Raw genomic sequence first — 13,632 nt, 5'->3', positions numbered from 1 at the left:
AAGCGTTTGCGGAGGTTGTCGGTCGGTGGGCTGCAGTACTGAAGCTGATAAGACAGACTTTGCGCTCTGTTTACAGCTCTTGTTTCCTGGTTCTCTTCCTGTTTGTCTAATGTGCAGGGGAGGTCATGCATGGTGGCATCAGAAACACAAAGATCACATTCTGAGATCAGGCTTTTTGCTCACTTGTCTTTCAGCGACCCCAAAACTATAAAAAATAAACACTTTCACCAGAGATTCTACATAAAGTAGTTGTGTACACGCTGCCGATAGCTGTACACGACAGCCACTGGAGGGCAGTGTTACTAACAAAGTGCACTTTGAGAGTGTGGCAGTTTTTTTGATTATTCAAGCATGTGTTCTGATACTGGCTCCCTGTGCCTCGTCAGTATCCAGTCAAACCTTTCTCAAATAACAGCTTCTACATCTAAAGTTGTTGTAGATGTTTCCAGTCAGCCGTCTTGTCAGTGGAAATTAGCTCGAACTAACAGATTTATAGAGAAAAACAAAATATGTGGCGGGGCGGTGGGGGGGATATTTTTGTGATGGCACAGGTGATTGTTCCATTCCGTCCCGGTGTCTGCTCAGGGTGTCACTAGAGGGATTCCCCACCGCAGGGCTGTGTGGGCGCCGAGTTTCACAGAAATGAACACCCAACTGCTGTGCATCTCCTTCTTGAACCTCTCGCAGCCCGAGAGGCTCCTCCCTGCTACAAATCAAGTTGTGATAACATTTAAGAATAGGACCCCGAGAGCTTCAAAACAGATTTCGGCGGCGGACGTTGCACGTTCAGAGGTAAGCAGCAGCAGCAGCTCCCTTGAAGTGAGTGCCAATATGTTCATTGTGATAAAAAATAATTTGCTGTATTAAATAGATCTCAGTCATCATCATCATTCTCAGTGTAACTTTAACTACTTTAATCATGAAATTGATAATCGTGTGCACAGTTTTATGATGCTCCAGCATGTGTTGTGTTTAAACTCTTTATTGCTTCATGTTCTGTTTTTACACATGCATGTATTCCTAAAATTAGTCACGTTTCTTTTCTCTGGCAGAAAACAAAATCAGACCACACGTGATGATGATAATTACTCATTTCTGCTGCTACCTTTACATCCTTACCCCGTAGACGAGTACAGGCAAAAGCTATTGCATGATTAAATGCATCAAAATGATTGCTAATATTGGAGTTAGGGCTGCAGAGGATGGAATGTGGTGCAAACAAGTGTCTTTGAAAAGCAGTTTTCACTACAAATTGCCATGATGATAACTATTTGGACCTGGCGTCTTCATCTGTAATGTTAACAAATATTATTCTTTGGTCCAATGAAAGGACTGACAGTGAAAACCTAAACAAGACCAGAACAGCTCCTTCATGTGTTTGCAGCTCTGCTATATGTGCAATTTGATTTGACTTTATTTTCTTTTGCAGAGATGAACCTGGATGAGGACAGCGGCCTGTCAGTCAGCTGTGGCAACGGCAAGCTGAGGCAGTGGCTGATTGATCAGATCGACAGCAGGAGGTATCCCGGCCTGGTTTGGGAAAACGATGAGAAAACCATCTTCAGGATTCCATGGAAACACGCAGGAAAACAAGACTATAACAGGGAGGAGGATGCTGCCCTCTTCAAGGTCAGACCGTCCCGTCTCTCTCTCCTCACGCTGCACCCAACACATCCGACGAATGCAACTCAAACACTGCACAAAAACGATCCAAAAAAACCCCAGCTGTAGATGTTTTTGCTGTTGCTGTTCACGCGTCAAAGCTCCATAGTTATGCATGACCGAAAAGCAAATGTAAATAAAATGCATTTGATGATTGTTTCAGGCGTGGGCATTGTTTAAGGGGAAATTTAAGGAAGGTGTGGACAAACCAGATCCCCCCACGTGGAAAACCAGACTACGCTGTGCCCTTAATAAAAGCAATGACTTTGATGAACTCGTAGAAAGGAGCCAACTGGACATCTCAGAGCCGTACAAAGTCTACCAAATCATTCCAGAGGGAGCCAAGAAAGGTAAGGAGCAAATTTTGTCCATGCAAAATGCAGAGGAGCTGAAAAGCACGACATTACAGAGACAAGTACACTCAGCTCCCCGTGTGAGAGAGGTGACAAAATGTAGAGTAAAATAATTAATGTTTGGATCTTAGTTACAAATTGTCATATATATAATATATACGATTCACCTGCGTAGTCAGAATACAGCTGCTGCGTTTCACACAGCAGCGTGCATTGTTTATAGTCTCTGGGTGATTTTTTCACATACATTTGCACCACTGCAGTTGATTCTGATGAGGCAGGAAGCACAAAGGAAGCCAAAGCATGTACCAAAAAGGCCGTAGTGCTTTTTTTAGAGGGCTTCGGTTACTAAGCGCAGGGTGCACATATCACAACCAGACGACCTCCAGCCTTGCATAACTAAGTCTCCGACATCGTATGTACAACTGTTTTTGTCACACCAGAGCAGTTCTTGCTATCTGGGCTGACACTTAATTCTCAGAATGAACAGGATTCAGATTAACTCAGTCATCTGTTAAACTTTTTGCAAATTTCCCTGCCACTCGAACAAAAATAACCTCACGAGTGCACAGAACATGCTCACGGTTTTAGCTGAAATGCAGTCGTGTTTGCAGAATATTGCACATCAGATATCAGTTTAATGTTAATCTCTAAAATATAACTATGGTTTATTCTTATTTATGTCCTTTTTTTTGGGTAATGCTTTAATGGAAAGCGGTGTGGGCAAATGATCTGACACATTTCTGCTTTTTTATTTCATTTTTTTTTTTTTTTTACATTTATAGGAATGAAGATGAGCAGCATGGAGGAGATGCCGTCACACGCAAATGCTCTCGGCTACATTCCTCCATATCCATCCCTGCACAACCAGGTCAGCCCCATTCTGCTGCTGCTGCTGCATCCTATAAACTGGACCCAACTGATAAATCAGTAAAAAACAAAACTTCTCAGTGTATTGACATTGTCCCCTGTGCTCCCTTCCAGGTTCCCGCCTTCATGGTTTCTCAGGAAAGAAGGGACTGGAGGGATTATCACGCGCCGCCAGAACAGCAGCCTCTTCCTAACACACATCACCACGGGCCGCATGCGGAGCTGCCGTATGGCCAGTGCCACTACCCGTCGCCCATCAGTCGACCTTGGCCCGGGTCACACACAGAAAACGGTAGTTACACTTCATTCATTCAGAACGGGCCAAACCATAAAACCATGTCTGCTTTATATGTACTGTGCTTTCATATATGGATGTAAGGATTGTTTGATTTTCATAAATATCAACAAAGAGATGTCTGCGCTATCCTCAAGTCAAGGGACAGGACATAAAGAGCATTTAGAAATATGTTAGTTCTTTATGTGACACTGCGATCCAATTAGAAACTGAGGCTTTAATGTCAGTCATCCTGTAGGTTGTTATTAAATTCAATATGTCAACAGTTATCATCATCTACCTTCAGCTGACAGTCTTTGAGATCAGATAAATTATGAATCGATTTGTTACGCTCAGAGCTTAAAATTTAAACTAAATGAATGAATACTAATAAGTTATGAGTAGTTGCACATCTGATGCATGTAAAATATTAATTTGATCTCCGCATGCACAAAGAAAAACTTACGCACAGCGCCACACAAACGGCGTGTTGGACAAGAGGTCACACATTCTTCAGACTTGTTTTTGTTCCAGATTAGAGTTTTTTTTTTCTTCTAAAAAGGGAAAAGAAAAAACTTCCTCATCCCTGCAAAGAAGTGGCACGGTGCCCTTTCACATTTCCCTACTTTCACATTCAGTACTCTAATTTTGGCATTTATTTCTTTATTTTGTTCTCTGCAGGTTTTCAGCTCTCCTTCCACACCTACTTTTCGGAATCTCAGTCGCCCGTGTACGCGATGGACCACAACAACGCCGTAACAGGTAACGAGTTCGACAGACACACACACAGTCTGACATGAGCTTGTTGTTCAATGTTTATTATTTTGAGCGTATTTGCATTTGCAGATAAGAAACTATAAACATCTCCAACAACACGTACTTACTTCCCTGTTCTGAAACTCACAACGGCAGGCCATGATAGATTTTTTTTTTTTATTCCTCACAAGATTAAAAAGCAGAATTAAAAAGACGTGTGCAATAATTAGAGAAAAACGAGTGTGCACGCCGAGCATGTTTCAGCTTTGCAGGGCCTCAAGCTGCGAGACTCCAGTCATGCTGCTGTTGAGTGATCTGCTAAATGCTTTTCTCTCTTTATTCCAGATTTCAGCCTGCACGTGTCCCTTTTCTACCGAGAGTCTCTGGTGAAGGAGGTCACCACCACCAGCCCAGAAGGTTGCCGGATCACCTCTTCGTCCTCGTCCTCTCCGTCCTCTTCCTCCTCCTCCTCTTCCCCGTGCCCGGAGGACAAGTTTCACAGCGGGGCGGAAATCATCCTTTTTCCATTCCCGTACCCCGAGTCTCAGAGGCAGGGCGCTGACATGCTTCCTAACGTCCTGGAGAGGGGGGTGCTGCTGTGGATGGCGCCTGATGGGCTGTACGCCAAGCGCCTGTGCCAGGGACGAGTGTACTGGGAAGGACCTCTGGCTCCGTATACGGATAAACCCAACAAGCTGGAGAAGGAGCAGCCGTGCAAACTGTTCGACACCCAGCAGTTCCTTATTGGTAAGAACCGATATGCTGCTTGCACCTACAGAAACACCTGAACAGTAGGACACATCCATCCATCCATTATCCATTATCACTAGGGTCATGGGGGGCTGGAGTCTATCCCAGCCGACTCGGGGTGAAGGCACACTCACATTCACACTCACATTCACACCAATTTAGAATCACCAGTTACCCTCAGCGTGTCTTTAGATCATTGCTGGAGGCCGGAGAACCCGGTGAGAACCCACACTGCACAAGGAGAACATGCAATCTCTGCACAGAAACATCCCAGGTCGGGAACCGAACCACTTCCCCACCGTGCCGCCCAGCAAGAAAACGAAACACAATCCAGCTAATGTTCCTGCATTGGACGTGTTACCTTTACGTTCAATTTGTGGAAGGACTGTTCAGATCCTTCATTTAAATCAACTCAGTTCGTAGTTATTTGGCCCAAAATCATAGATCGCTTTCTTTAAAGAGTTTTAAAGTTCTTCGTAGACGTCACCCTCCAACCCTAGAATAATACCTTAATAATAAACAGAGAGACACCCTGGTCAGGGGCAACTATAATATAAAACCCACCTCATTGCAAGTATAAATAACACTGTGTTTTCACTCATTTTTAATTTTTAACAAATATTTAATCAGCACAGATCTACAGTGCTTAACACATGTATTCGACCACCACCCAGTGTACGGTTTATCAATCATTTCTTATATTTCTGTAAAGGTTAATTCACCAGTATGTAGAAGCTCTTTAGCCGAAATCATATCTTTAATGCTAAAATGTGATTATTATTGTTATCCATCCATTTTCAAATGTACTGTTTTACGAACAAACCAGAAAAAACTAATAAAGCACATTATTATTTCTTGATTAAAATGTCAAATTATAGTTATGTACTTGCATTCCTGAACAGAAACATGAGTTTTTGTGGTTGAATGTGAGGCCCAGTGGCTCAGATTTGGGTATAAAAAGGTGAATTCAGTTTGAAATTCCTTGTTCCTGTTCAAAACGGTAAAACATGGAGAGCTGAGCGGCGTTAAAGCACTTCATGATGGTCTATACGTACAGTGCTTAACAAATTCAACAGGTGGACATAAATATGTTTAACCTGCATATTGGTGCTGTGTTGTGAACCGCTTGAAAATCTACAACCGTCGACTTACACCAGATAAACAGCTTGCTGGGTGGAGCCCATTTGAGCAACTTTATCTACAGCCTGGTACTTTGATCTACAGCGAGGCATCAGTTTGAATCTGCAGAGGATCTAGTGACTAAAGCTGTCAGATAAATGCAGTATTTTCCCCTGAGGTTTTGTGAAATAAAAATATAGCAAATGTATAGCAATTGCATTATTTGCTAAATGCACATGTTGGCCACTGGTTGTAAATTGTTAGGTTGAGGTGTAATTGTTGTGTTACAGTGGAAGGATTCACAGTTTCACATGGAGGGTCTTTGATTCCTTTTTGACTAAAATGCAAACTGTAGTGTAGGATCCACGACCAGACGACTGCACACTGTCATTCTGCTCAGACCTCCATCCTCCACAACTCGCTGTTTAAGGCAACAGCTTTGACTCTTCAAGCACAACTACGAATGTACTGATAAACACGCTGCCACAGCTATTTACAGTACGGTGTCGGCTGTTTTCACATTGATAATGGTCGCGATGATGGAGGTGATAACGACGAAGGAGAGGCTTGCAGGCCTTCAGCTCGGTAAGTCCCTGTCGGCGTTCAAGCAGCGTCTTCTCAGCAGGGGGGGCCGAGTGTGTGGAGTCCCCACCCACCTTCTGTGGTCCACCACACCGCCAGACAAGCCAGGGTTTTCTGTGCCATTTCACAATAAACTTCCACCATCTTCTCATCAATAAATTCTAGAAAAGTCATCGTGATTAGGGAAAATGTCATGTGAGTAAGCTGTGGTCTTAATGGGTTTTCTAATCTGTGTGTGTTTTGCTTCACTGAAAGTTCGAACTGTGATGGTGTGAACGTTTGATGAGCTGCACATGATGGGTCTAATGTACAAAACACCTCATTTCTCACTGTATCCTCTTCCTTGTCCTCTCAGAGCTCCAAGATTTCGCCCATAACGGTCGTCATGTGCCGAGACACCAGGTGGTGCTGTGCTTTGGCGACGAGTATCCCGATCCACAGCGCCCGAGGAAGATGATCACAGCACAGGTACCCAAACACCGCAAAAGTCGTTCTTTCTTTTCAAGCAAATCAACCATTAAAATTTAAGATGGTGAAAATATAATTGCAATTATTTGTCACTATACAGCTACTACATATGCATCATGGATTATGCATAATGTCAGAAAACAACGACCTCAGCATTGTTCTTATAATTAATTTAATTCTTATAATTAATTTACTAAACGTTTGAACAAAACTGAGCTCAGATTTTAACAACTTCCTGAAATCTGTTTTTACTGTAGGCCGTAAACAAAACATATGATTGCATGAGATTTTTGCAAAGACCTTAAAATAAATTAAAAAATAGAAAGATTAACCCGAACTACAACCCGAACTAAACATAGCTAAACCACAGCAACTGTAGCTAAAGCAATGCTAACTATAGCGAGATACAGCTAACTTTAGCTAAAACTAAAGCTAAATTTTATTATCCTTTTCTGTCTTTTATCTGTAATTGGAAAACATTCTTTGTTATTTGTTAATTATTTCGTAAATGAAGGAGGGTTTTTTTTTGGAGGAATAAGAAAAGAACTTAACTCTTGATACAGCTAGCATAGCTGCTAGCTCTCAGTAACTGAATTCACATGATTTAGCTGCCATTGAATTTAATAAAATAAAAATGAGTTTGTAAATTAGTAAAAGTCCTAAAGGTAGGCCTTTAGCTGGACAGAGAAACATTTATTTTACATTTATGTTCAATTATTTATATATAAAGGAATATCAAAACAGACAGAGCTGCGTTATTTGCATATTTTAATATCATTTAGGTCTCCTCGCAACGCTTCTTTGGGAAAAATAATCATCCTGAAAAGCCATAAAATGAAGAAATCTTTGTTTTGCAGTTTTCCCGCCAACCTAAACAACCTTTTTTTTTTTAACCTGCTTGTTGAGGTCACGTTCTCTGCACAGCAGGATAAAGTGCTGTTAACGTGCGTATTTCACACACAGACATAATTTCATTTTAGGTGGAGCCAGTGTTTGCCAGGAAACTGGTGTACTATTACCAGCAGAACAATGGTCACTACCTGCGGGCCTACGATCACATCCAGGAACAGAACGCCTCCCCAACAGTTGACTACCCGTCCCAGAGACCTCTACAGCATATTCAGGAGTGACGATGCACGCAGGAGGGCACGCATGTGAATTTAAAGCTCTGACCTTTTAGCATGCCTTGTGACTGCGGTCCCACGTACTGTACGGTAGAAACTGTCATGGTAGCTGCCGAGGGGTGGATATGGGGAAGACCCTGTCATATTCACTTGCACACCTATGCGTCGTAAGCTTTGTGTCGGGGACTGTGAAGTTTTTTTTTGTTTTGTTTTGTTTTGTTTTTTTTTCTCTACAAATATTATTGTGAGAGTGTGAAGGATGCGGTTTGAGGGTGGAGGGGGGGATGAAGGGAGCGGAGGGCAGCAGAGACAGGAAGTACTAGCACAGGTGCACAGGAAGAATGGCCCCTTAGACAAAACACAGACACGTCGAAGGGACAAAACAGCATGAATGACTACTTATTCTTTACAGGTAACAGTTGACTATGTGATTCTTGCACTCACACATTCAGACGGTGCTGAAGACAATCATCTCTTCTCAGCTTGTTCTGTGGTTGAAAACCTTTTTTTTTTTTTTTTACACCTAAACCAAAAACCTTTGCTCAGAAGAGCAAGTGAGCAACGTCGGTGGTTAGTCCACTGTCGTTCTAAATTCAGGGTTGCATTGCAATTTAAAAAAAAAAAGAAGCTACAACTAAAATGTGAATGCAGAAGTCAGCATGCTGCAGAATGCACGCACAAGAATCAGTCTACTGACTCTGATCAGCTTTGAAAATGATCAGATTCCTTTAAATTATATCAAAGTGATGAATCAAAATCTGAAAAGGTGGCAAGTTCTCATAAATAATTTTGCTTGCTAAGACTGAATCCCTTATGTCCACTTCACATACGAGGCATTTCACTGCCCTGTAGCCTCTTACTTTTCCGATCTGACTATAAATCTAGAATTTTATTGGGAAAGTCAAGTCATTTGTTTGGGCTTAGTCATGCACTCCATTAATGTTTTATTTTTTTTTTGCATTACAAATCAATCTCATATCTCTTAACATTCATGTTTTCCCTCTAAAGCCAGTGTTAAGCCGTGGTTATACTCCATTGTGGATCCTCATACAGACATCTGTGGACACTGATGGACGCATAGTCGTTGCAAGAAGCCGCGCAATGCGTTCTGGTCACGTCACGATGCATTTTGAGAGACTGGATGTCTTGTCGCCTGCTTCTCGTTTGCATACAGTTGAGGTCTCGGTTACTTTTTTGCAAATCGGGGGCATTGAACCGCCTCGTGGCGCCTTTGGAATCTCCTGAAGAACTTTAAGATAACTGTTATTGACTTATTTCTCATCTCACAAGTTATCAGAAACCCATTTTGGCTGATTGTCTTTATAATATAAGAGAAAGCTTCAAACAAGCCACCGTGTTGGTCTGGTGAATGAAGCCTTCGTCCAATCAGGTGCAGTCCGTGTTTGTGAGGTTAGTAGGAGGGTATAGCCTGCATTGGTTTCCTGTTGTTGTTACCCATTGTTTCACCTGTCAACTATTGCTAGGAAAGGGCAAACGCTCTCTTGTGTTTGAAAATGCCCTTCCTCTTGGGCCATAGATACAAACTTTAGGCTGCACACAGACGTCCATAGAAGGTTCTTGGGGGCATGATAAAATTTACAACACCTGGAGCTTTGTGCGCTGGTGGCATCTGTGATTGTCCTCGAGACTAGAGTTGGCATGATGGAAAGTTTGTCTGCAAGAATCCAGTCCACATTAACCCCTTCCATGGACATCAGGTGAAACTCAAAATTGATAAGAACTACACTACAAGGACAGTAGTGCATACAGAGTCCATGGAGTCTTCCAGTTGGATTGGAAAGTAGTAGAATAAGAACAACTGTGCATATGTGGCGTCTGCAACTGTCTATGTGCTCGTCCGCAAGCAAATACAATCAAGGTTTAAGGGGTCACCTAACATAGAAAAACCTATTTTTACTTGCTAATGTCATGTCGTTTCATTGGCCTTCATACTGGATAGTTTTTGTTCTTCAGGTCTTTAAAAACCGGCTTTAAATCTTGTGATTATCGCTAAAAAAAACCACTTTGCTCACAACCAAAAACAAAAAAAACGCGTGGGACCATTGGTGTAGAACACATTATCAGAGAGCAACTTTTGGTTCAGGTCCTGTGTGACTGACTGTGATGACCTTACTAGAATCAAGAAGGTTGACTGGAAAATCACACTCATCCCGCAACTTGCAGGGAAACCGTACCTGTTCCTCTTGACCTGAAACTCGTTGCCTCACATTTGGGAAGGAAAACTACCTTTGTGGTCTGTGTGCAGGTTCTGCAAGGGAGGAGTTCTCAGGTTCCCATGTCTCAGATACTGTAGGAGGCTCACACAGTGGATGCAATGTCCACTTAAAGCAGCGCCACGAGTCCCACACAATGAAGTGGATTCTGCTCGCTTTACAGACACGGAAAGCCAAAATGAGTACGTTGGAATTTCTCATGCTGTTGAAGTCCTAAAGGTTAATGTAAAGTAGGAGGGATAAAGGTTTTGTTATATTTTTCTTCTGTGGTCCAGAGTTTCGATCTCTGCATTTTACTTCCTTCACACTTAAACCACATCACTTTCACAATGGCTTCAAAAAGTCTGACCAAAATCACAGGCGGGAATGTTTTTCTTTTTTTTCTTGAACCATAAATCCTCTTTCCCCTCAAACGTGTAGTCAGCCCCCTGATTCTCTGCAGAGTGAAAATTTTGTTTCACATTGCTTCACAGTCAGACATTTGACTCATTCGTCATCCATCACTTTAATGTACAACTTGCCGGCGTGTCGAACGCTGCGTATGTGTGAGTGTGTGCGCAGAAAAAAAAAAAACGACCACATGTGTGCATGCGTGTGGGCGGACGCATGTGTGTCACACAGTCATGGTGTTACTGTTATTAGGAATTGACATTTATGGACTCAGGATAAAACATGTGACTCCCCCACCCACGACATCAGTGACTCAAACACAGACACACACACACACACACACACACCAATTTCACATCACAGTTTACAGTTACAGTAAAACATTCAGCAAACTACTGTACAGAGGAAACTAAATTTCTAATACACACAGTTTTTTTTTTTTTTTCAGAAACGATTACAAGCACCAGACATAAATGTGATTTTTAATATAAAACTGCTGTTGGAGCAGATCGACTTTGAAATAAACTCCTCATCTGAAACTACTTATGTGTACTGTGCTCGTTTCATCTCTATGCTCCCCACATTTGCAAACAAAGGGAGGAAGAATGAGAGAGTCATATTTGGTTAGAAAAAAAAAAAAATACTGAACAAAAAAAAAGAAGAAAAGAAAAACACATTCACACATTTGCCATGGTGTTTCCCCCTCTGCAGGAAGCCACATCATTTGTAGTCAGGCTTCAGTTTTTCCGCCTGTATGAGCCGTTACTCCATCGCCCGTGCCTCTTTCACTCGAAGCTCCGGAGAGGACGGTTTAGTCAGCTAATGCCCCAAAACATTTTCAAGAAGGGCTTTATGGAGAAAATGAAACCGCTATCATCAGCATATCAGGGGCGACACTTTCCCCCAAAAGAAGGCGATTGGTTACATCTTGACTCAGGGGCTGTGGTGAATTTAACTGATTGGGCTGGATAGTGAGACATAAGTGTTGCTCTTTATGTCAATCACTGCATTTGTTGTGAAACTCTCTCTGACACTGTGCTGCCTCTCACACGTGGGTCTTCTTATTTTTGAGAAGCTAAACTGCGTCTACACTGATCGCACTGACTGTAAAACGGCATCTTGTTCTGTGTTTACACTTGAAATCCTCAGATTTTTCTAACGACATGTTCAGAATGTAAACCCTGGCGATTTGTTTGTCTGTTTTTCTACATGTCAAAAAGTGCATCGAGGCTCTCGGGAAAAGAAAAACTAGAGAGCAAAACTCTGCTGACATCTGCTGGATGGTGTAGCTTCAGCTTAAAGAACTCCCACAAGATTAAAATCAGCATTTTTTTTTCTGATAAGCATGTTGTTATCTAAGCACCTGACAAATCGTAGGATATTAGCCAGACGGAGCTGCCAGAGGGTGTCAAGAGAGTCAAAGGGTGAGCAGTAAAGACTGACCTGACAACAGGGAAAAGGTTTTTCTTCGCTGGACTCGGAGTCGCTGACCTCTGTATGTTTGGGGTCAGACCCATGCCCGCTATTTGATGACAGTCTCGTTTAACCCTCGTTGAACTTTGGTTAGGAAGATGTTGACCTCATGCTCCCTTTTTATGAATCCTGACCCCTTAAACCTGAGAATCCACGAGTCGTCACTCACTTAATCACCGCCGATGTTGTGCGCTCATAAGTAGGTCAGCAAAGGGAGCGAATGCACCGGTAAACCGTCGACAGATAATTATTTCATCACCTTTCCGATAGCAGGACATTAATAGCCGACTAAGGTATGTCCACTCGCTGGGATTTATGTAATCCATTTATCACTGATTTATTATTATTACCCATCACCGGAGTTACACTGCCTCTCTTCATACGACCCACAGTAGGAGGAATTTCTCCTATCACCAAGAAATAAACTCTTTATCGACGCAGTTAATCGGTTCGAATTGTTCTCACATGTCTCCGTTTATCTGAGTGTCCTCAGACAACAATGCAATTGACCCAATACATTACGATGACAGGAAAGCAATAACAGTTGTCGGATAAGGGGCAGCGAGGTCATGGAAAAAAACAATCGTCAGATGACTTCGGACGTGAGCATAAACAGATAAGGCTTTGATAAGCGGAACAATACGGTGGCCTACCTGGCACTGATGCGAGGCTGGCGCTGTCTATTTGGTTTGGCTGGCAGCTGACAGGAGCTTTGGACGAGGTCACGCTGTCGTGTCATTATATTGGATTTTTTTAAAAATTACAGTAAATCTCCAGAAATGCAGAAAAATCACAGATGATTTTCAGGACTGATCAACAGATAGTTGGGAAAGAGGTGCAGTAAAATAAGTGACCAGCAGGGAGTGATGTATCATCGGCTGCCTGCTGTCTGTGAACAGCTGGAGACGGCTGAATTACGAGCCATGCTGACCACACATTAGGACTTTTGGACTGCAGTAATCAGTGCATCTGCAGGCTCTTTGATTCCTTCTAATGGCTCAATGATTGCACTGATACACCTGCTATAAAACAACTCATGGACACAAGTGCACACATTTTATTTTATTTTTTTAAATCCCTCAATTTGCATTCATTAACATTTCCAAAAGCGACACTCTTTCTGTCCTCCTACAACAGAAATGCTTTGTTTGGTGCGTCAAGCGACACGAGCAGCGCCGGCGCTGACAGAGGCCGAGGTGGTCGGAGTGACAGCTCGTGGGCCTTATTGCGTGAGAGTGAGTCGGGTTGTTCTCAGACTCTGTGTGGTCTGGGTGTGTGGTCTCCAGCTGACGGGCAGGGAGGAGGCCGGGAGAGCCCTGTGAGTGTGTGTGTGTGTGTGTGTGTGTGCGTGCATGTGTGTTTACTCTATCCAGAGTCAGGTCCAGGTCTCTCCGTAGCAGCGGCCCGACTAGAAAGCCGTGCCTTCCGCCGCTCAGCAGACCTGGCCTGAAAGATAAACACATGCCGCCACCACTCTGACACGGCTCATCTGAGGATAATTCTTGTATACTTCAGGAACCTGAGAGACCTTTAGGTTCGCTGGTGAGAGGCGTGTGTGTAATTTATGAAACTATAGA

General features: G+C 42.8%; 1 protein-coding gene across 2 annotated transcripts; it reads left to right on the top strand.

The window, feature by feature from the left end:
- The first annotated feature begins 679 nt into the window (after positions 1-679).
- On the top strand, positions 680-11,124 carry LOC103370817 (interferon regulatory factor 4-like). 2 transcript variants are annotated; one of them, XM_008299978.1, is made up of 9 exons: positions 680-792; positions 1,430-1,629; positions 1,826-2,012; positions 2,801-2,886; positions 3,000-3,177; positions 3,841-3,921; positions 4,261-4,662; positions 6,722-6,834; positions 7,815-11,124. In XM_008299978.1, exons 2-9 carry the CDS (start codon positions 1,432-1,434, stop codon positions 7,962-7,964), a joined length of 1,395 nt encoding a protein of 464 aa, XP_008298200.1. In that variant the 5' UTR covers positions 680-792; positions 1,430-1,431; the 3' UTR covers positions 7,965-11,124. The 2 variants fall into 2 exon arrangements, with proteins under 2 accessions (XP_008298200.1, XP_008298202.1); XM_008299980.1 differs by lacking the exon at positions 680-792 and having other exon boundaries at positions 1,331-1,629.
- The last annotated feature ends 2,508 nt before the right edge of the window (positions 11,125-13,632 follow it).

Source organism: Stegastes partitus, unplaced genomic scaffold (genome assembly GCF_000690725.1).
Source record: "Stegastes partitus isolate 25-593 unplaced genomic scaffold, Stegastes_partitus-1.0.2 Scaffold1485, whole genome shotgun sequence".
Classification (NCBI taxonomy): Eukaryota; Metazoa; Chordata; class Actinopteri; family Pomacentridae; genus Stegastes; species Stegastes partitus.
Note: the sequence above shows the minus strand (reverse complement) of the source record. Positions and strands in the feature narration are given on the sequence as shown.

What these genes read in the sequence shown, in the direction of transcription:
- LOC103370817 (XM_008299978.1), top strand. Translation starts at nt 1,432, where the DNA reads ATGAACCTGGATGAGGACAGCGGCCTGTCAGTCAGCTGTGGCAACGGC. An exon ending in AGGATGCTGCCCTCTTCAAG is followed by an intron (nt 1,630 to 1,825) that starts GTCAGACCGTCC and finishes TGATTGTTTCAG; the next exon opens with GCGTGGGCATTGTTTAAGGG. An exon ending in GGAAGATGATCACAGCACAG is followed by an intron (nt 6,835 to 7,814) that starts GTACCCAAACAC and finishes ATTTCATTTTAG; the next exon opens with GTGGAGCCAGTGTTTGCCAG.